The sequence below is a fragment of the Vulpes vulpes genome, chromosome 8 (assembly GCF_048418805.1).
Source record: "Vulpes vulpes isolate BD-2025 chromosome 8, VulVul3, whole genome shotgun sequence".
Lineage (NCBI taxonomy): Eukaryota > Metazoa > Chordata > Mammalia > Carnivora > Canidae > Vulpes > Vulpes vulpes.
In genome coordinates, this window is record NC_132787.1 from 54576324 (window position 1) to 54600590 (window position 24267).

The window sequence follows — 24267 nt, forward strand, 5'->3', positions numbered from 1 at the left end:
AACAACTATTTAAGGGCAATAACTGAGTTTTATGCAAGATTACACAGGTTCTCCTTGTCTGGCATCCCAATCTAATCATAGACTGATAGAGTACTTAAGCTCCTGACAGTGAGAAAAAAAACAGTTGAGCTGTGTACAAAACTAACCTTTGGAAGTACTTATCCTCATCTGCCAACGTGATCTTATCAAGGATTTCTATAATTTCTATAAACAACTATTATATTTTAGCTGAATCAGTAGCATTATGCCCTTTAAACAGATACCTTCTACTTTAAAACATTTGCCATTAATTCCCACCCTCCCACCCCCTGTAAAAAGAATTTGGCTTCAACTTTCTTTTCTTAATCCACTAAGCAATCTCAGGAACAAAAAGATAATCATATGCCCTGCACGTCTGATGTAATTTTTATAGAACTTCTAAGTGTTCTAATATCCATTTACCATTTTGGGAAAATAATATTTACTGAACAAGCTGGATTCCCTTCTTTACCCAAGGAAAGCAGCAAAGTTGGTGAAGATACACTGAAAGGTCTGCTAAGTAAATGTTATTTTTGCTTAAAATTTTGCTTACCATCCTGTGGCCTTGCAGGGATGATTGACTTGGCCTCCCTGATATTGTTCTTGCTTTTCCTGTGTCCAGTTACATTGACATTGCCACTCCTGAAGATTCTAATACTTCTTTTACTGACATGGAGAAATACTCTCTCTTAACAAGTTTTGTTGTTCATATTGGTCTCCCAAAAGGACAATTTCCTTACTTCTACCTTCTCAGGGGGCTTGTTTCCATCACAAAGGGTTGAAGGACACCTGAAGGGCCTGACAAGAACTATATCCATAAGCAACCTATTCCACTGACAGTTATCAAGCATCCAGGGACAGGTTTTGGGCAGCTCCATTTTTGTCGACCACAAAGTAAGCTCCTTTTCCCTAGCAGTGCTTCTTCTAGAAACCATGGGCAACTTCATCTCTCTCACCTAGGTTGGAGAGTTTGAGATTAACGGACCACAAATCTCTTTTCTCCCAAAAGTGACCCTTAGTGTCCTCTCCTGGTAAGTGCTCAGAGACTAGTCTCTCTTCTCATAACAGACCACAAATACATAGGCCAACACTTAGAACCTATTTGAAATTCCCCTTATATAAGTTACCAAGTCGAATTATGTCCAAATAGAATTAAAGTACAACCATACTAGGTGCTGTGTGAAGCAGATAAAATTCTCAGAGGAGAGGACATTATCTTCTTATTTAAGACATAGATTAAAAAAAACACGTGAATGATGAAATCTACTGAACACCTTTTGGTTCAAGAAATGACATACATTGTTAAGCTCTAGTGACATATCAAGCACCATATTAGGCATTAACTCTATGAAAATGCATAAGACAAGGACCTCAAAATTCAGTAAGAGAAACAAATAATCCAAAAATGATCATAACTTAATGGGTTAACAACCACAAGAGAGCTGAATAATGGAATAAAGCAAGTAACTATGACACCAGGTACCAAAAAGGGACTGAAGATTTTGGTGGCCAGTTCTAAGGCCACCCCGAAGTTCTAAGTTCCTCCCCTTTATTATCTCCAGCTGTGTTACCATTCTGAAAGAAGACTACATCACATGTTCTTGCTTTTTGTTTTCCAGCTAGACAAACTAAGTGAGCAGCTCATTATCAGTTATAAAAAACATTTCATTTCCAGTATTATTATTCCAATCCAAATAACCTACAATTACACTTTACTGTCATCATAGCTTAAAATATTGTCCTTCTGCTAAAGAGCATCTTTCCTGACTTGCAAAAATTCTCACAACACTGAAGAACTTAGATCATGAGGCACCTGGGTGGCTCAGTTATTGAGCGTGTCTGCCTTTGTCTCAGGTCATGATCCCAGGGTCCTGGAATCGAGTCCCGCATCAGGCTCCCTGGAGGGAGCCTGCTTCTCTCTCTGCTTCTCCGTCTCTCATGAATAAATAAATAAAATCTTGAAAAAAATAAAGAAAGAAAGAACTTAGATCCTGGGATCCCTGGGTGGCTCAGTGGTTTAGCGCCTGCCTTTGACCCGGGGCGCGATCCTGGAGTCCCGGGATCGAGTCCCACGTCGGGCTCCCGGCATGGAGCCTGCTTCTCCCTCCTCCTGTGTCTCTGCCTCTCTCTCTCTCTCTCTCTCTCTCTCTCTCTGTCTATCATAAATAAATAAATCTTTAAAAAAAAAAAAAAAGAACTTAGATCCTGATGTCAGAATGGACTTGACTGGAACCAATGTTATCATTACATTTATGTCATTCTATTAAATATCCAAAGAAGAAATAAAAACATGTTGGGTAAACTCATTTAAAATGCTTATAAAGCAAGTACTGTTACCAAAGCAGAGGACAAGTACAGCCTATACAAGAGTTAAAGAAAAGTTATATTATCAATCTTATTTTCCATGATATAAATACAATGAATACACACATTCCTGTCAAAAATTTTCAACTGAGCCAGAGGCAGAAGGAAAACCATATGGTCCACAGGACACAGAGAGGAACTATTTATGAGATAATCTCACAGGCCTCCTCAAAGAAATAAAAAGTATAGCTAAATTAGGTGGTTGGAGAAAAAGAAAAACTTCTCTTGAGAACCAGCCTACACCCCCTAGTCCTGTCCCATAGCCTTCCTCTTATAACCCCATATAATGACATTTTCCACAGTGCCTGCTCCATGTCCCACCCCTACAGGTGCATATGCATCTTTCTCACGGTCTCTCTTTCAGAACTGGACTTTTTTACACCAGAAAAATAATTTCACGCTATAATATTTACTTACACTAGGCAGAATTAAAGTTGATATCTATTGTGGTTTGACTTAAGAACAAGATCATAACTAACATGTTGAGGAGTGATTCTAAGAATGCACTCGATATACATTAACTAGCCACTCACTGAAAAGTCTTTTTCATAATGAAAAAGATAGTGATAAGATAATAAGAAGTTCTTGTTAACCATTTATCTGACATCTGCATCCTTCCATTCTCATCCCCCACAAAGACTTTATCAGAAAAGTTAGAGAACCAGTAATACTTTATAGAAGTATTGAAAACAGAATTAAGCAGGACCAAATCTTGTCTAGTGTTATACAGAGGAAAAATAAAATATATAAGAAGGAAAAAGAAGACGAAAAACTTACTTGCAGTATCCTGTGCCATTGTGGTAGGTAACACATACTCCTTCATTTACGCAGGGCTCATAGCTATCCCGACACTGCAATGCTAAAAATAAAAACAAATGCACATTAGAAATAAGTCACTAATCATAACCCTTAGATAGCAAAGAAATTTTACCCAATCCAGGTCAATATTAGTTCCCATATCCAACCTGATCTGGGTTTCTCTTTAGAGTTTTAATCAGGTTTGTTTGTTTTGTTTTGTTCTGTATTTGTCCTGTTGCTTCTAGGGTCATAGAAGCATGGAAGCTCATCCTAGGAGTCTCTTCCTACAATAACTATTTTGTAGTCTTGAATGATGCTTTTAATTCTCTATGCTCCTCTATCTTCCCAGATGTTGCATCCCTATCTCCCAATGATACCAAGAAAATTAAAACTCTAACATCCACGACATACTATGAGCATCTTGAAATTTGAATCCTTCAGATAAGTAATGTAAAGATTCATCAATTAATATTTAGGAAGACCTGGGTAGATACTAAGTCACATGATATTAATGAATTACTTAAGCCTTCAAGTGAAGTTTCAGAACAAGTCACTTTAATAAGTAATCAGAAACATCAGCAATATTCATTGAAAAAACTGTAATTGAGAACCTAGTATATAATAGGCACAATATTAGGATCCAGAGGAAAAGGGGAAATGTAATACATAAGAAATAAATACAACATAATCTCTAGGTTTAAGGGACTCACATAAAGAAAGATGGGGGAGTAGACGGGTCAAAGTAAGGAAAATAAAAAGTTAATTTTATATGCAGATAAGATAATAACTCTCAAATTCTTAAACTCCAGTCCTTTTCAAGACAATGAAAAGGCACCTACCTCACCACCATAATCCCTCCTCAAAACAGAGTACTCAGAAATAAATAGCAATAGTAGAAATTTTTATTTCAGTCACAAGAGGAGAAAGGCCCTTAAAGTCTACCACTCACTTGCTGATAACCTGATTATTCAGCTTTTAGAGTTGGAATTTTCATCACCAAAATCCTTGTCAAGAATCCTAATAACAACTGGGAAGGCAGGTCAGAAAGAAACCTAGTCAAACAACAAAAACCAAAATTAAAGTTCATGAACTTTTTCTGGAAGATTACATGCCCACCTCCTAGGATGGTTTGTATACAAATACCTGAAATCAAAATTGAGAAGTCTCCACCTTTGAGTTTCCTCCAGTCATACCACTCTATGAATAGACTGCTCAGTATCACAGGCTCTAGGCCTGCCCCCTGAGGCATCAAAATCACCTTCTTTTCACATGGAGAGCCCAGGCACAAGCTGGGTGTTAGAACAACTCCTCCATTAACAATTACTACATAAGAACCCTCTATTTGCCCGGTACCATCACCAAGTAATGGAACTATTTGAGAACATGTTTATAGAAATCTAATCTCTTAAAATAACAATATTTTTTAAATAGTAATAATCACAGCAGCTAACACATTGCACTTATTAAATCCCAGATGCTATTTTATGCACTCTACATAGACTAATTCAACATTCCCCACAACGCTGTGAGGCAGTTAATTTCATTATATCTGTTCCACAAGAAGGATAAGTGACCTGCTACTGCCACACCAGTGAATTAAAGAGCCAGAATTTGAACCCAGGGAGTCTGGAACCTGTGAGAGAGTCTGTGCTCTTAACTACAGTGATACACTACTTCCCACTACCTGGCATTTTTCTTCTCAGATGGGCAGGATAAGTTTTGTTATACATTTACTACAAAGTGAAGGCCAGGGAGGTTAGGTGACCTCATGGAACATCACACCACTAACTGTGGCAGTGCTGGGTCTGAGACCTAAGTCTCTTACTAAGTCCAGCCCCATCTCTATGACAGCTGCTGGGATCACAGAGTCACTAAACTGCAGCCTGAACAGGCAGATTCAGGAAGAGGGTCATCTTGTTGTCCACATCCCACTTCCCTGTAGGGCTCAAATGCTCCCTCTTCCCACACTGATAAGGCCAATGCAACAACTATAATTAAAACAGTTAATGTCAGGTTATTTCCTCCATACCAAAGTTCTCAAACTGCTTTTTTCATTCTCTTTAGACACTTTTATTAGTTTCAATGAGGACTTCCTGACTTTTTTCTATTTGCTTTTTTTCTTTAAATAAAGAAAACCTGTCAGTAGGAAAGGAATGTCCTGTAGGCACAGAGCAAGCTAAGCTGCAGCTCTGTCCTCCTCCTGCAGGAATCCTGGCTCAGTGGGGTCCAGAAACCTGAAATCCTGCCTCTACTACTAACTAGCTGTGCCACTGCAAATAAAACACAACCTCATGGTGGCTCAATATCCCTACCTGTAAACTAAACTGGGGTAAACTACATATTCTTGGAGGTCTCCTGTGATCCAACAGTGACACCTCTCTCTAATTAAAGTATGTGAATGGCATGCCTGGTACCTGGAGAAATCTATGCAGAAGGACATTAAGGACCTAGCCACCCATGACTCAGAAAGCCATGGGTGCAAAAAAATTACATTCTGTTCCTATTAAGTGTCCTGGCAAATCATTACAGTGACAGGCTCAAAGAAATACAAACAACCCAAAGTCAACATGTGGCAATCCATCAAGCAAATAACTTTATAGCCCAGCCTTAGTGAACCAATCAAATTTAGTGACCAAAAAAGAGGTGGGCTTACAGGGCTAATAATTAATGCCATTTGGCTAATCTGTAGGATCATACTACCTTGACCCTATAACATTTACTAAGCTATGGTGCTCAAAGTGTGCATCAGAATCAAGTAGAGGGCTTGCCACACATCACCCCCACAGTTTCTGATTAAGGAGTTCTAGCAGGGGCCTGCACATTTGCTTCCTAACAGGTTCCTATATGATGCTAATGCTACAAGTCTGTGGAACCAGACTTTAATAGCAACTAAGACATGAGTGTCCACTTTAAGGAATCCTCTACAACTATAGAATCCATTGAGGTCTTGGATAATCTAGACAGTAATGTATTGCCTGAATAGATAAAAGTAAAATTTGAGACTTGTGACTTTGCTCAGGGGTATTTCTAAATGAATACTGTAATGATTTGTCATTCAAAGAGAAGTTAAAATTTTGATAACTCAAAAAAAATTACAGTGAGACAAGAAAAGACCTCATTTAAAAATTCAATTTGCTCTCTTTCCAATGTAAAACACTTAAATTTAACAGTGAAATTGAAAGCACCTTTATATTTGTAAAGTAAAAAACAAAATGCTCAGTAATATACCATTTAGAGAACAGATGCTTAACTGATGCTTTTGTAGACTCAGAGAAATGAGTCCCTCACAAAAAGAGTGACTTTTTCCCAATTTTTCATCTTAAGCCATAATGATCACTCAATAAATACCGTTGACTGGAATCAATCTCATATACAGTGTGTGTGTGTGCGCGCACACACGCGTACGTGCCTCCCACTCCCCAAAAAAGGATAAAAGCAAAGAGAAGCAAGAGATTTCAATTTCATCACTCCATCACTTGGCAATGTGACACAGAATTTAGAGACCAATTTCTAATTTTCATACACTTTCTATTCAATGTATTTGGGGACAAGGGTTCTAATATTCAGAACATACTTATAACACAACTACTCCATGAGGTACGGGCTCTAATGTCAGGGATCCCATGCTTAACAGAATAAAGTACCTGTCCCCATGAACCTTCTTTCTATTAGGGAAAGATAGATAATACATGAATAAATAATGTCATTTTAGACATTGCTTAAGTGATAGATTCTGTTGGAAACAGAACCCAGATATGGGAGACAGAGTAATCACAAAGGCTGGAGGTATAGGGACCTCCTTTAGATAGGGTGACTAGGAAAGTCTTCTCTCAGAAGGTACCTTGGAGCTAAGATTTAGAAGAACAAGAATCATGAAGATGCGGGAAAGAGCAATTCCAAACTGAGTGAGGAAAGAGCAAGTGTAGAGGCCTTGAGATGGGAATGAGACTGATATTCCAGATTCATGTGGCTGGAGACTATTAGGCAAGGAAGGGTGAGTAACAGGAGGTAGTAAGGAGTTAGACCCCGGCTTCTGGTCCAAGTGAGTGGGTAAGTACTGCTCAGCTTTAAGCAAAGAAAATGACACAATCAGATTTGTGTTTGAAAACAGTCACAATTGTAGGGGCATATGGGTGGTATAATCAGTTCAGCATCTGACTCTGGATTTCAGCTCAGGTCTGATTCCCAGGTCTTGAGATCAAGCCCAAGTCAGGCTCCACACTCAGCAGGGAATCTGTTTGAGATTCTCTCTCTCCCTCTTCTTCTGCCCTTCCCTGCTGTCCTCGCTTGCTCGCTCTCTCTCTCTCTCTTTCTCACTGGAATAAATCTTTAAAAAAAAAAAAAGAAATTAAGAAAGAGAAAAAAATAAAAGAAATAAATTATAAAATGTTCCAGTGAGTGAAGGAGCTTTTTTTCCTTTTTTACATAAGCTTACTCAAGTCATCCCTTTTTAGGCTAGATTGAAGACATCTATTTTCTCAGCTCCCCAAAAGTGGTAAGGATTTTATTCTAATCTCATCCAACCTCCCATAAGCCTCACTTGCAAAGTGTTGGTACAGCACTCTCTAATCTACATTGGTTTTCAGTTCTTAATTCTCAGAACTTACTCTCAGTTTGGTTTCAGAAGAACCAGCTGAGAGGTCTATGCAGTACCTTCACACAATGACAGATGTCACTTCTTCCAGGAACAAGCCATTTCTTATTTTTTCTGGTCTAAACTCTCAGACTCCTTCAAGATTACAGCCCACCTTCCCTGCCCGGGATCCTCGCACTATAATAAATGCAGTCACTAGCTGGAATGGATCACCACTGCACTCAGTTCCATGCCTATCCCCATCTCAGCTTCCTCAGCTGCCACTTTCCCTCCACTATGGATGGACACTACTCATTCTGCTGAGGCCCAGCCCAACTCCTCCCTCATCCTCAGAGCCCCTAATTCTTAGGACATTCAGAACCCACTCACAGTTTAGCACTTAATTTTATGCTGTCTTCTCTCTACTTTTCCATGTTTAAATTCCTAGAGGATAGAAAACATTTCTTCTTTTCTGTATGTTTGAAACTATAGTTTTGTGCACAGGTGCCAAAATCAGGTTCTAAGTTTGGATTCTAGCACCATCATTTCCCATCTATAGCTGTATCCTCTTTATGATTCAGTTTCTTCACCTGTAAGATCATCTCCCAGAGCCATCCTAATAACTAACTGAATTAATACATGTAAACAACCTCGAGTGCCTGATAATGAGTAAGAGCTCAAAAAAGCCTAGCTCACATAGTAGGTTCTTAAATTCTTGGTAAGTGAATGCATGATAAATGGTGCCTCTAGGAAAACTTGCTACATCAATCAAACCCCAGTTTAAACAAAATTGAGAATCTGGAAAAATAGAATAGTCTTAGGCAGTTTAGGATGTAATATCAGTAAGTGAAATACATTCTTCACAGTTGCCATCACTAAAGTCTAACAAAAGAAATACTGAACTACTACTATAACAAAAAAGAAAATCAGAGGCCACTGCTTTAAAAAAGGTGTAGCACTGCAGGAATAAGGAGAAATGAAACACTAAAGGTAAAATAAACACTATATATAAACAAAAATGCCTTTCAATTTTAATACAGCTCTATATTTTTTTAAAGATTTACTGTGAGCATAGGCCTCTACAGGGCATTGCACAGAAACCAAACAGAAGTAAAACAATTCCTATCCTCATAGTCCATATTCAGTGTACTGGAGGGAAGTTAGGGGTAAGGGGCAAAGAGAATATCATTTACCTAACTGACTCTAAGATAAACACAAACAAAATAAAAATCGCTTTTATTATATACATTTAAAAGAAGACCCTCTTAACGTCAATTTCACAACCACTCCAAAAAGAACCTCTAAGAAATACAACCCAAATCCTTGTGTTTAGCACTGTATAACTCAGTCCAGAACAAGGTTCTGGTATTTATTCAAGTTCATTGGCCTCATTTGTCTATAAATACTGCATATAAAAGAATAAATTTTCATTGACTTTAACCACTTCCAGTGCCTCAGGAATCGGCTCATTCAGGGATTGGCCCAAGGTATCCTGATACAATATAATACTCCTTAAAATTTCGTCTAGGCATTTGCCTAGGTTTTTCAGGGCTTTTCAGTATCATGCCAGCTACATATTGGTTTAAAAGCTTCCCTTTGTTTTAGGAATCTCTAACATGAGTAATTAAATCTGCACCCCAGCCGGCTGTAATCTGAGCAGCCTTCAATTTGTTTCACTTGTTGCATTAACATGTAATGGGTGTAAATTGGCATTACTTGTTGCTTTGTAGCCTCTTCAAATAAACCTGTTGTCTATCTCACATGATTTTATTTTTCATATCCTGCTCTGTCAGTCTGCAGTATATGTGTTCCTATCCACTGCTCACTCAAAAGATGTTTTAATATCTTAAATGGGTGAGGTTCCTAAAACATGTGAAGAGAAGGTATACAGGGCCCTTTTAGTTTTCTCTTCAACGTTTATGCAAATTTCAAGTAGCAGCATTTCAGAAAGAAGTCTGAGTTTACGCCCTAGAACCTTGGCTACAGCTGGCTGCTGTTGCTTCAGGCACATGGTGTCTGAAGAGGCTCAGTAAATGAACAAAGCAAAGTTCTCTAAAATGACTGCTTGCTTTATTACCAAAAGTAGGAGAATTGAGGGCAGACAGAGAGACATCAAGGGATTTGCAATAATTCTCACAGCACCCTGTGATTTCAAACAACAAACTTCCACTGAATTTTTATTCCATTTTTTGGGATCAAGCCATGAAAAAAAAATCCAAACAAACAGAAGTGCAGAAGCTTAAAAATCCCAAGTGGTACATTTAAATAAAAAGTAGAGAAACATCTGTCTTCCTCATTGAAATCTGTCTTGATTAAAAAATAAATGAAACAAGGGAGACACCAATTTTATTTTCCTGATAGTAATGCAAGAATTTCTCTATCCTTTACAGATACCATCTAATAGAAAATGTGTTTCCTACTTAAGAGATGCTGATCTCAGACCCACAGAGATTAAGGCTTAGGCTATACAATTCATAGCAAAATATTACTACTTTTCAAAAATAGGTATACCTTGATTAAAGAAAATATAACCAACAAAAACTGAAGTTATAAATAAGTGTTTTTGACATTACTAATAGAATTATTTTATAAAGACAACTGTCCTAGTGAGTTGATGAGTCTAGAATAATCTTTGATTTTAAAAATTCCAATTTGGGGGATCCCTGAGTGGCTCAGTGGTTTGGCGCCTGCCTTTGGTCCAGGGCGCGATCCTGGAGTCCCGGGATGGAGTCCCACGTCAGGCTCCCGGCATGGAGCCTGCTTCTCCCTCTGCCTGTGTCTCTGCCTCTCTCTCTCTCTCTCTCTCTCTCTCTCTATGTCTATCATGAATAAATAAAATCTTTAAAAAATAAAAAAATTTAAAAAATTAAAAATTCCAATTTTGTCCTACTTTATACTACTGGATTTATTGCAAAGAACAAAATGCATCAATATTTCCTGTGCTATATTCACATATACTATGCATTGTGTTATTTCCTTCTTTATTTTTGTCTTCTTAAAGATGGCAGAAACACTTTATGAGTTAAATAAGATGAAAAATTATAAAAATATATTTATAAATCAGATGTGGCAAATCTGTTAGTAAGTACCTCTATACACATGTACATCCTTTCACTTGGAAAATACTTCCCCTCACTTTCTTCCTTATCCATCTCGCTTATTCCCAACTATATGTCAAATCACAGATAAAACATTACCTTCCTAAAGAAACCCTCAGAGACCCTCCAGTCTGATTAACACATTCCTCCTCTGTACTCCCATTACACCCCTAGGCAGATTTAATAAAAGTGCTGGCTCACCTGTCTCTCTCCCCCACCTCTCTGCAAATTCCCTAAAGACACTGAACATGATTGGCTCATCTTCGTATACCCAGGACCTAGCACAGTGCCTAGACCATAGCAAGTACGGTCAATACTCATAAAATATTCAAGGAATTATCTTTAAAGCAAAACCTAATAAAGTCAACAACCACTTAATGTGTTTAATATTTCTAGGGCTCCAATTTTAATAAGCATAGTGATACCCAAATATGACTGTGCCTAATAATTCTAATTTCATTTTGTAAAAGCAGAAAAGTAAAATGAGAAGGAAAAAATGGTGCAAATTTCCTGGCCTTTAACAGAGATGAGAAGTTGAGAAAGTGGAATATACTTTTCTAATCTTCAAAAACTGAAACATTTTGGAAGTTCCTGCCTTAAAATTTGCATAAAGATACACACTCCCAGTCTTCCCCATGAATCTAAATCCATGTGTATTATGGTTAAGAATTTATTTAAATGGGTTGAACAGAAGCCAAAGTAATTTCATCTAAACAGCAAATGCAGAAAACATAAGTATTAAAAATTCCAAGTGAATAGAAAGCTAAGATGGTATTTTTCTATTATACAGTACCATTTTCTCCATGAGAAGGTTCACTGGTCCACATCCACAGAAAAGTAAGGGTCAATCTGTTCCAAAATAACCTCAATGTATTTCTTCACTATTAAGTATCTAACACCAAAATGATTACAGGATTTTTATATCCAAAAGTTTCAAGATCTCAATATAATAAAACCCAAGAGGGGAAGAAGCTCTATCAGATCTAGAAGTTAAATTATTCTCTGCACAAATATGTATATATAATGGTCAAAAAGGCCAATCTGAGGTGATATTCAATTGTCTTCTATCTTCTATTATCTCCTCTAGATCTATATCTGTTCTATCAGAAACAAATTCAGCCTGTCACTAATTTCCTGTACTCTTAGTAAATGCTCCCTTTTTAAAGCTTTTTAAAGACAATTGTGTTAAGTACAGCTTCATTTTTTTAAGAAGCTCTTAATTTTAAATACATACTTTTAAGTGCCTTTGCTGGAAAAGAATTCTATAAATATATATAATCTTCTTGCTACCCACTCAAAAGAAATGAAGTGTTCTTTTAGTTTAAATTGTTCAGAAAACTTTTTAAATGTGGGGTGCTTGGGTGGCTCAGTTGTTTAAGGGTCTGCCTTCCGCTCAGGTCATGATCCCAGGGTCCTGGAGTTGAGCCTCACCCCCTCACCCCCCAAATCTCCCAACCCGCACTGGGCTCCCTGCTCAGCAGGGAGTCTGCTTCTCCCTCTGCCTCTCCCCCTGCTTGTGGGTCTCTTGCTGGCTTGCTCTTTTCAAATAAATAAAATCTTAAAAAAAAAAAAAAAAAAACTTTTTAAGTGGAGTAAACAAATTCTACTGTTTGTTAATTTAGAGACAGACCCCAATAAGAACGAACAAGGGGCAAAATTATGTTAAAAATAAAAATGGAAAAACCTAAGATTGTTACTATATAAAATCAAGGAATTAAGGAGGGCACATGATATAATGAGCACCGGGTGTTACATGCAACTGATGAATCACTGAACTCTACCTCTGAAACTATATGTAATTAACTGAATTTAAATAAAACCAAATTCTTTAAATAAATAAAATCAAGGAGACTTCCCAAAAACAAATGGGGAAAATCCAGAGAACAGCCCCAGACTTTCTCATGAGTATCCTTCCCCCCAGTCTTTTTAAAGAACTTTGGTTGTAGCAATCAAGGCTACTCTCAAGAATCAAGTAACCAGAACATCATAGACTGTCATTGTATGACAAAAAATCTGAGTCCAGCATAAAGCACCACTACATTATAGCTAACTATTTTGAAGCCAGGGCTTGCAGAAGCTAAGGTCCTAACACTTGGATTACTTCTATGTTATTACCCAGATGACAGAGGTTCTAACCATCAACCAAAACCAAATCCCTATTCACTTGTGGACAATATTCAATGCAAAACCCCCACACACATCACTGAAAACTGTCTAAACCCAAGAGCTCAAAAGGTCCTAAACTCTGGGCTTTAACCAGAATATTCCAGATAAGCACAGAAACCAGCATTGTGAAGAAAATGTCTAAATCTGGAGATGGTAAATGTATATTAATACTTCCCATTTGCAGAAAACATGTCTAGGACAACAACTCTGGAGTACAGGAAGGTAGACACTAGGAAAATATCAAATCTTTACTAACTACTGAGGGAAGAAAACATGTAATACAGCTTCAAACTTTAATTTTTACTTCGTTTTGTTTTCATTTGCTCCCTTCTTTTCACTGGTTTCTTCAAACACAGATCAATGCCACCTCACACCAACACGACTTGGGCTCCCGGGTCAACAGAAAAAAGTAATAATGATGTATACTTAAAGATATTTGATCCAGAGCTGATAATTTCAATGTTCAATAAAATCCTCTTTAAAACTCCTCTCCTCCAACTCAAACCTTTCAACTACTCACATTCTTTTACTGTGAATGTAAGAATTTATCTCCAAGAATACTTAGATTTCTATGGACTTGTAAGTCATTTTAATAAAAACAGCCCAGCACACTGCAAATGGGCATGGCCATTCTTGTTCATCCAGTTGTTGCTGGATGAGCAAAGAAAGGCAGCAAAGACAGAAAATTTTGTCTGCATTAATAATAAATGACCATATCAGAAGTTGAGCTTTCCATGTTTGTGTTTTCAAACAGGAAGGAAATCTAGGTTTCTCCATTTACAGCAACACCTAATTTGGCAAACCCAAAATTTATGCTGCCTTTGACAAAGGTTTTCTTAGTTCTAGAGAGGCTAAGAGACTTCCCTTGTTTCAGCTTCAGTCCGGAGTCCTCAGAAAGAGCCCAAAATAATCTAAACCTCAATATATTAAATTAAAACCTGAGAGGTAAATCCTATAAGGAGTATTGGCTTTCTGGAGTTTAGTCTTCCCAACTCTCATAAATGAGTCATAAATTCCTAGAGGAATTAAAAAAAAAAAATCAGGTGCCCTAACCCACCACCCATTTCATCTACCTTGCTGTCACTCCTCCTGCCTGGCAGCCCAAAGGGGTTCCAGCAAAAGGCAGATTTTGGACTCAGCAACACCTATCCGTGTCTGTTCTACCTAGCTTCAACCCAGCTATGATGCTAGGCATATGGTAAATGTTTGGAAATGTTTTCAAAGCCAAACTGTTGAAGGAGCAGGCCAGTTTTCTATTTCCCTCCAAGAGAACATAAACAAGTCCCTAATGTCCCACAAAAGAAGACAAAAATAAAATCTGCAAAATGATAGTTTATTCTAGCTTTCTAAGGTCACAAAGACCTGGCAGAGGAGATATTTTCATCTCTTTTGTTTATCACTCTTAAAATACTCTCCTCAGTAAAAATCCATTCCACTCTGGGGACATGGGAGTGATATTCATGTAGAACAAGAGGGATTTAGAAAGGGAGTTTTACCAGTTACACTACTCCAGGTCAGTGGGAATGTCCTTCCCACCATCACCTCATCATATTATAACAGGATTAAGTCCTTTGGAAAACCAGTATTAAAGCAAGTAACCCTGAGTTCAAGTAAAGGGACAAAGGATTTAGCAAATGTGGTTATTAGTATAACGCTGGTGATTAAATAACATTTCTCCTCCTCCCCACCAAAGTACACATTACCTCATCGAAAATATGAAAACCAAAGCATTGTAATCACTTTGGCTATAAGCCTAAATAAAAGTTACCACAGAAAGTCTCAAATACTTTAAGTTTTATATTAAATATGTCAAGTGAACCAAATATCCTCCTTCTCATGTGATCTGGCTTTTGAACTAAGTAGAACAAGGTTATAAATTTGTACACAGTGGGCTTCTGTACATGCTCTTTCAATGCCACAGAAAATAACTTACCCAAATAAGCAACTTTCCTACAGTAAAATATCTTACCCCCAAGGAGTAATTCTAATGATGTGAATTTCAGAAAGTAGTCAGTTACATCCTAAGTTAGTTGGCTGGTCATGTCCCTCCAGTAAAATGAGAGTAACAAGCACCTGTTCTACCTAAAGACGGGAGATGGTATTGACTTGGCAACACGTATTTAGGATTAACGTCTCAGCTTCTAATGGGCAGGGCTTTTTAGCTGATTTCCATCTGTGCTCCCCCACCCAAACCTACAGATGTTCTAAGACCAATGTGAACACTGGCCAAACAAATCAGAATGTCAGCTCCCAACTCTCACCTTCTCACTCCTGAGAAATCTGACCAAAGGCAATGCTACAGTAAAAATACCTTCATAGTTTACAAAACATTTTCATACAAATGATTTCATTTGATCTCTACAACAACCCTGTAAGGCATGCAAATTAGTACTAGTACCACTTACTGAAGAGGAAACTGCAAGTCAAAGAAATAAGGAACTTGCCCAAAGTCATTCAAGTCAAGATGGCCGAACCTGAACCAGAATACAAGTCTTTTATCTACCAGCCCAGGATACTTCCACTCACTATATCTATTGAGATGCAGTCAGAAAAACCTGGTATCACCCAAACCTGCAAACCTCCATAACAGAATATTCTCACATAGATAAATACCCACATACTGGCTAATGTACATAAAAAAACATTTGTGCCAAAGACCATCTAATGACCACATGCTTGTCAAAAACAAAACCAAGACTAAGTTCCTAGGATAAGAGGGGCCACAAATGCTGTATTTCAGAACCACTCTTCATGCACATTCCCTAACAAGGACATTCATTAATATCACTCTTACCTCCATGACATAAGAACCCCACTTTTGAAAACTTGCCAACTCTAGGATTCAATATACTGCTATGTATCATTTCTCAGGAAAAACACAAAAACAAACTACCATATGAAGTAAAAGAATGGGTGAAATTGTACAGAGTTCTTCCTTTGTAAAATTATAATTAGATATAATTGCTTTTCAATATAGAGTAGCATCAAGAAGCAAAAAGAAATTATTGGAACTAGACCATAAGAATAACATCCTGGGGATCCCTGGGTGGCGCAGCGGTTTGGCGCCTGCCTTTGGCCCAGGGCGCGATCCTGGAGACCCCGGATCGAATCCCACATCGGGCTCCCGGTGCATGGAGCCTGCTTCTCCCTCCGCCTGTGTCTCTGCCTCTCTCTCTCTCTCTGTGACTATCATAAATAAATAAATAAAAAATAAATAAATAAATAAATAAATAAATAAATAAATAAATAAATAATAAAAAATAAAAAAAAAAAAGAATAACATCCTATGTTGATGAGATTTTACTTTTAATAACAGTGATCCCATTAAAAGTAAGCAACTCATCATCATTTGATCAAGCTACCCAGAATTCAACTGATCAGAAACACATTCCTCCGAAGAACATATATCTACAGTTAAGTTAGTGAAAACTGAACCTCTAAACAGAAAAAGTGTGGCCTGCTAGTCAGAGAAGGCACGTGATAACTAATGTTGGTAAACCAAGAATGCCATCAGAGACAGTATTTTCTTCATCTGGTCTGCTTCTCCCCAATTAAAGGAATCAACTGAGAGTGAGAAAAGACAAAAATTCACCTTCCCAAACCAAGGAATAAACTATTCAGACACATAACCTTAATCATATTGGATCCCATTTGAGGAAACCTCAAACAGCTCACAGCGTCACTTTTCCACAAGTCTCAGAACACCAGACTCTTCCAAAGTCAAAAGGATAGATTTCAGCATTACAGTTTGGTATAATGTTCCATAAAAACCACCCTATTTCATGTCCATGTCACTAAAAAACTTAGAAAAATAATGACATGTTAAAATAGATTATTTTTCTGTTTCTCTTATGACATTTTTTAAAGGATATCTGATACCATATACCAATCCTGGTCCATGAATTAGCAGATGAATTTGAACTAAAACTTTAAAATACAATTGGTTTATAATAAATAATATATTTTCATAAATAAATACTCCATCAAAATTCAGAAAATCTTAGGATACAATGTAAGGAGAAAATGGATTTTTGAAAAGTGTCAGGCAAAAAGAAAACTAGCTATAATTGAGAAAGACAGGAAATGGGCAACTTCTTTTTTTGTACATAAGCCCCACTTCTGAAACAAGAGCTGTCTTTGCTCAGATGGAGGAAAACCACAGGACTTGGAATAACTCATTTAATGTACTGTCCCTCCTTATGTCAAAATGACACTGTTGACTCACCCTCAGTAGGACATGTGCTTGGTTTAACTCATTTTTCCAGTAACAGTAATGAATCAAGCAGTTCTAATATTGTAATGATTTGCATCCTCACGACTGGAAAAAGTACTTGGAAATATCTGTATAAAAAGAATATATGTCCCTGAGTTTGTCTGGCTCTGCTGCATAGCCAAAATGAGTTTTATCTGTCTCTCTAATTTGCTCTGCAGTCTCTCCACAAATGATGATGTGTTATTCGTTTTTACTTTATTACAAAAATTAATTTCATCTAATTACCAAAATAATCTCTCACTACATTTACTCAGTGTATCTTTGTCTTAGCTAATTCCCACAGTCTTGGGCTTCTAAATCCTGAAATGAAATGAACTAATTTATTTTCTTCTGATTATAAGTCCTGCTCAACTCTGGGTGATACTGTAGAAGGCCTACAACAGATCAACAACTTTAGCATAGTACCAATACATTCACCAACAGCTCCATAGCAAATGTGGTATACTGTCCATTCTATTGCTCTGTCATTTCTGGTTTGCTCTGCAGTTAAGACTGAAGATTTTTTTTTTTTAATCATTGCAAACATTTACCAAGCCCTAATATGGAGTATGATGGTGGCAAAATCTTAATGACATCAAACAAGGGTTTTGTACCAACACAGACTAAGAAAGGGAAAGCAGTGGTTGAGCATCTGCCTTCGGCTCAGGGTGTGATCCCACAAGTCGTGATCCCACAAGTCGGGGTTCAAGTCCCAAGTCTCACATCAGGCTCCCTGCAGGGAGACTGCTTCTCACTCTGCCTATGTCTCTGCCTCTCTCTCCTTGTCTCCCATGAAGAAAGGAAAGAAAGGAAAGAAAGGAAAAAAGAAGAAAGAAAGAAAGAAAGAAAGAAAGAAAGAAAGAAAGAAAGAAAGAAAGGAAGGAAAAGAAAGAAAGAAAAGGGGAAAGAGAGAGAGGAGGGGGAGGGGGAGTTGTTTATTTTCCTTAGATCAAAACCAGCATTCTTTCTCAAGGAGAGATTCAACTTAGTTCATGTACATCCTCCATTCTGACATAATACACTCTGGAAAGAGAGCCTTTTAATTCAAAACTTACATTCAAAAACTATTTTGCAGAGGGGCATTGGAAATATTGAGAGTAAAATATAATCTATTTAATGAAAGTACCAATAGCTTTGACATTAAACTCTTCAATTTTCATTCTGCTCTTCAAAATGAAATGTGTGTATCCTAGAAGCAGAGGGGTCAAGACTATCCCATGGGGCACCAGAAGCACTTTAAGACCGGCTACACATTTACAGTCTAAAACACACATAATTGGGACATCTCGGTGGCTCAGCAGTTGAGCGTCAGTCAGCCTTTGGCTCAGGGCGTGATCCCCGGGGTCCCAGGATCAAGTCCCACATCAGGCTCCCTGCATGGAGCCTGCTTCTCCCTCTGCCTGTGTCTCTACCTCTCTCTCTCCCTCTCTCTCTCTGTGTGTGTGTGTGTGTGTGTCATGAATAAATAAATAAAATCTTTAAAAAACACACACATAATTAAGCTTTACTAGGAGTTAATATATGCATGTTTAATAGTTGTAAATGTCTATAATTTGAAAATATTTATTCACCTAGTGAAGGAGGGGGTCCATGCTAAAAAAAAAAACTTTTTCTTGGGGCATACATTTTATTAAAGTCTGGAGGTTCTTGCTTTACCCCTGCATTTCACAAACTAGGACACACAGAGCCCTGAGGGTACATAGCATTTGAGGGAAAATGCAAAGAAACTGGAGAAAATGCAAAGATAAACCTGGTACATGTTCCTGGTGCCTCTATTTCATTCACTCTAGGGTTAATTGACTGTTACTCTTTCCTGTAATCTGGTGCTTTGGAAGACAACACTGGTGAACTTAGAAGGAAACGGGCCACAGAATGATAACCTAGGTACCCTGCCTACTCCTTATTATCTAGCTATCTGACAGAAAGCCAACGACCTCGTTCCTCCAGGCGTTTTAGGATCCTTCTCACTTGAATTTTATGATTCACAAGTTAAGGTTTTCTTCCCATCCTTACCTACTTCTCTACACGTCATTCTTTTAACTAGAATGTATTAGCCTCTCCTCCCCACCAATTTCCATCCCTCTCTCACTCCTGATAAGGCCTTGACTTTGTATTTCCTCAGCTTCCATAGACCACTGGTATGATACTAAAGGGCACTTGCTGGAAGGGTTTGTAAGCATTCACAAGTTATTTCCAAATATCTTCCATTACTCCTGGATAGACTGTAAGTCCCCTGGTATAAAGTGTTAGGGCAGCATTCTCTAGAGGGACCAACATATATCACCACCTGATCATGTTGACAATCCACAACCCTGCCCCTGATGCACTGTACTGATTTAAGGGGAAAAGTATTAGGAACCTAAATTATCCATATAATGAAGGTATACAGGGAAAAAAAAGAAAGAAAAAAATGAATTTGAAACCAGGCCTAGGTAAGCCAGGCTATGAGGAGAATAGCCCTGAATGCAACAAGAACAAAATGAGGAACTGGGGACAGCACAGAGAAGTGTTAACTCATGCTGGTAGGATGCCCTCTCTCACTCCAAACCACCGAGTTCATGTCCCTGCCATGGTTACCCTGTCAAAATAATTAGTAATTACACAAGTTAATATACGAAAAATGTTTAGAGCCTGGCACTGTTATTTAATATCATTACCCTTACTCCATCAAGTATACCAGAACTAAAGGGAGAAATGTTACATCTTTATCTGCAGGCTTTGGAGGTTTCAAGGCAAAATTTTCACCTACCCAGAACACATGGACATTCAACTTCCCTTTTCAGGTTTTGTCAACATCTCTAAAGGTTCCAGAGCATACTTCCATCACGTGAAAAGATAAGACTCAATTCCCAGGCAATATAGTACACTTTTAAGGAAGCAGCATGATGTGAGAAAGGAAGCAGTGGACTAAAAACTCAAACATCTTTCTTTGTCTTCGTACTGCCACTGACTATTCTGTGCCCTTGAAAAATTATTTTTCTAAGACTTAAATTTTCTAATCTCTTTTTTTTAGAATGATGATTAGATAACCTATTCCACAGCCAATGAGGCAGTAGTTTGTAAACATTTTTTACTGTGATCTACAGTAAGAAATATATTTTAAGTCAGAACTCAATATTTACACATATATACAGAGAAAAAAACAAAACTTTCAAGAAGCAATGCTTATCCTATGTGATATTTTCTATTCAATTCCAATTTTCCCCCCAAAGTGCTGTCTGAGACCTACCAAACTTGTTTTATACCCCACGAGTGGTCACAGTCTGCAGTTTAAAAACCCTGGACTACAGCACAGTAGTAAAAAGCATGGCCTTGCAATCGGATAGATCTAGCTCCATCTAGCTATATAATCTTGGGTGAGTTACCAACCCTTTCAAAATTCATCTTTTAGATAGAAATGGAAACATCAGGGCTGTTCTAAAAATTAAATGGGATAATAAACGTAAAGCACTTAACTGCACTTTTTCTGACATAGAACAAGCACTCAAAAAAAAGTTGTGGTAATGATTAATATTGATGTCATTATTACCAAATTCAAAGACTCCAAAAGAAAGTAAAATATGTAGAAGGGAGCTAAGAAAAGGAACAGGCTCACCTGCAAGCATCAATAAGCAGCAGGGCTGATATCAAGTTAATCCCAGCCTATGCTCACTGAAGTTCCACAAACAAAGGGATTTTTGTGTGCTTTCTTCACAGTATTCCCTAACAACTATAACAGTGGCTGGCACATAGTAGACACAGACTTGTTGGATCAATTAATTAATACCGCTGGAAGCTCACCTCTGTGCACTGGAACAGCTGTGAAAAGATCCCAGCCAAGCTTACATAGCTCCATTTGCCCCCAAAAAACACCTGATGTTGCTCTAAGCCAATGGTTCTCAAAGTGTAATTTCTAAAACAGAAGCAGCATCAGGGAACTTGTCAGAAATGAGAATTATCAGGTCCCACCCTAGGCTTACAAAATCAGAAACTCGAGGGGTGGGCCGTGGGCCCAGGAATCTATGTTCTAATAAACCTTCCAAATGCCCACTCGAGTTTGAAAACCACTATTCCAAACTGTGATGGCGTGGAACCTTAGACCAATCCCAGGGAGCTACATGTGCAACTAAAGGGACTCCTGCAAAGTTCATTAGTCATAGGAACTAGTTACTCATCTAGTTCAACCAAGACTCTTTAGAGCCAGCTACAACCTCCAAGGAAGTTCTCAAGAATGGCTTCTCCTCTTTTGCTTCTCCTTAGCTCACCACTAGCAGCCTAAACTGGACAAACAAAACAAAACAAAACCATTTGAAACAACTACTCGAACATTCAGCACAAGGCCTAATTCTTAGAAGGAACACAAAACCTATTCCTTAAATGGTCTCTCACCTAAGTGCATTCCCTGGGCTTACACACTATCCCACACCAAAATTTCTGGGTGAGTTCTGAAAAATCTACATTTGTTCTCAAAACATAAATCAGGTCTCACAGCCAGTCTGCACACAGCAACCTTGGCAATGAAATTGTACAGCCCTGTTCTACCAATACTCATTTTGCATTTTGGCCACTTGCCAAAATCAATGAGAACTAGCTAAGCATCCATTTTGTGCACAAACACATGCTTCAGAAAGAAGGTAGTCAAATATTAAATCTCCAAAATTTAAAGTTTATAATGTGTTAATAAATCAAAGAACACATCTGCATCACTAGATTAAGTCTGTTCCTTCAGAAAGTCAAGGAAAGCTAATTTCTATAAAACCTTAATTTTCAAAAAAAAAAACAAAAAACTTAATTTTCTAAAAGATACCTTAGTCAGAATCCCTGCAATACCAGCAGACTCTAATAAAATTTAGAGATAACACAATGATTTTTTTTTATCAAAAGGCTGGAAAATATCTTCTTTCCACTCTAGAAAGAACTGCTAACATAACTTCCAAAGCCAAGTAAGCACCTTTTAAAAACCAAAAGATTCCATATTTCTGCCAATAAAATGGTGATCCAGTTATACACTAAGGAACAGAAAGAAGACTTGGCTTTGATTCTCCAGCCAGCCCTGGCACTTGACAGCGTGACTTTTGTATAGGTCTCAGAGGGTCTCTGTCACAGTCTCCAGAAATGAAGACATGGTCTTATGAAAGATATAATGCACTTGAAAGTGCTTTGAGGGATGCCTGGGTGGCTCAGCAGTTGAAAGTCTGCCTTCCGCTCAGGGCTCAGAGTGTGATCCGGGAGTTCCAGGATCTCCAGTCCCACATCCGGCTCCCTACAAGGAACCTGCTTCTCCCTCTGCCAGTCTCTGCCTTCTCTCTGTGTCTCTCATGAATAAACAAAATCTTTTTTAAAAATGCTTTGAAAACTATTAGATATTATCTTGTCAACATGCAAATTTATTCCTATGAACTGATTCCCTCCCTCCCACTCACAGTGATCAAAATGATTTATATTAGAAAGTGCTCATACTTGATTTGACAGCAGTTGTAACAAAAATGTAAATGAAAAAGGATACTGAATACCTTTGTACACATAAAGCAGCATGAAGCCAGAGACATGAAGGCTTTCCAACGACAAAGAAATGGATTAGAAAAATGATGGATAATACATTGGCCCTTCATGGTTTTGGGCAAAAATTTAAGCTAGAAAGACATGATTTTTAAGAAAGAAAATGAATGACAAGACACAACGTGAGATACTTCAAAACCTCACAAGAGGATGTGTTTAAAGAGTAGTTTGGGGGGATCCCTGGGTGGCGCAGTGGTTTAGCGCCTGCCTTTGGCCCAGGGCGCTATCCTGGAGACCCGGGATCGAATCCCACGTTGGGCTCCCGATACATGGAGCCTGCTTCTCCCTCTGCCTGTGTCTCTGCCTCTCTCTCTCTCTCTCTCTGTGTGTGACTATCATAAATTTAAAAAAAAAAAAAGAGTAGTTTGGGAACAAACGGTTAGGGAGGGCTATGTTTTTGTCAGGTCTGAGTTACCTTTTGCTATGGGTACATTGTCTTTTCACGTGGCCCCAAAGAAATAGTTGAGCCATTATTGTTGTTGATAATGACAAGCAGATGCTGATGGGATGATTGCACATCAACAGTTCTCAGACTCAGGTCTTGTGTAATTGGGTGTGTCCATCTATGTCACTCCACAAATGGTTATTAAACTCGTTACTACTTCCCTAAATCTTTGCACTAGACCTGAGCAACATTTGGATAGCTATTCTCTGCCAACTGAGAATGGGCACCATGATAAAAGAAAAATTTTTTTAACAGTTCCAAGGTTTATTCCTCCTCCCAAAAGACAGACAAACAGATACACACACACACACACACACACACACACACACACACACACACATTTAAAGTAGGGATGTTTGTTTAATTCAAATTCTAAATTATCAAATTTGAAATTCAACACTTTACCAAAACCAGAAATACGCCTTTACTGCATGCAGTAAATGTTACAAGTCTATTAATTTCAACATGTCATGAAGAAAAACTAATCAATTACCAATTTTCTATTAAGAAATTATATGCATTCTGAATAAGCTATGTACCTCAGGAGCAACACTGCTGTCAGGGTTATCAAAAATCTCCTCAGGACGATGGAGAATGGGGAATCCCAGGTCTCAGGACATACAATGCCAGACTTCCTAGTGAGAAAAGTGCATGGCTAGATGATAGTGGCCTTCATCCAGGAAGCTCTCAGCTGACCACAGGCCATGGCCAAATGTCCAGCTGGATTGCTGAAGGGTTCAAAATGGTCCACTTCACATTTTGTTGATATTGAAGTGTCAAACCTTCAACCAGTTGGCCACTCAGTGAAAGCTTTCCTACACTGTACACCTGAAGGAAGTATTTGTTGAGATGGCTCCCTTGAATGAAAAGCACAATTTGTGAAATGCATCTTGTGGAAAGGCACAGTATACTTTCATATACTAATAGATGTAAACAAGGCAGACTCCTATAAATTATTGACCTTAGAATTAATAAGCTAAACTAAAGTGCAATATGAGAGCATGATCATTTTTTT

At 38.0% G+C, this 24267-nt stretch overlaps 1 protein-coding gene across 1 annotated transcript in view; it reads right to left on the reverse strand.

Moving 5' to 3' along the window:
- Positions 1–24267, reverse strand: part of NOTCH2 (notch receptor 2) — a 164122-nt gene that overhangs the window by 120567 nt on the left and 19288 nt on the right. The window contains exon 2 of the mRNA XM_025988791.2: positions 3160–3241. Coding sequence (XP_025844576.1) covers positions 3160–3241 — 82 coding nt within the window. The remainder of the gene's footprint in view (positions 1–3159; positions 3242–24267) is intronic.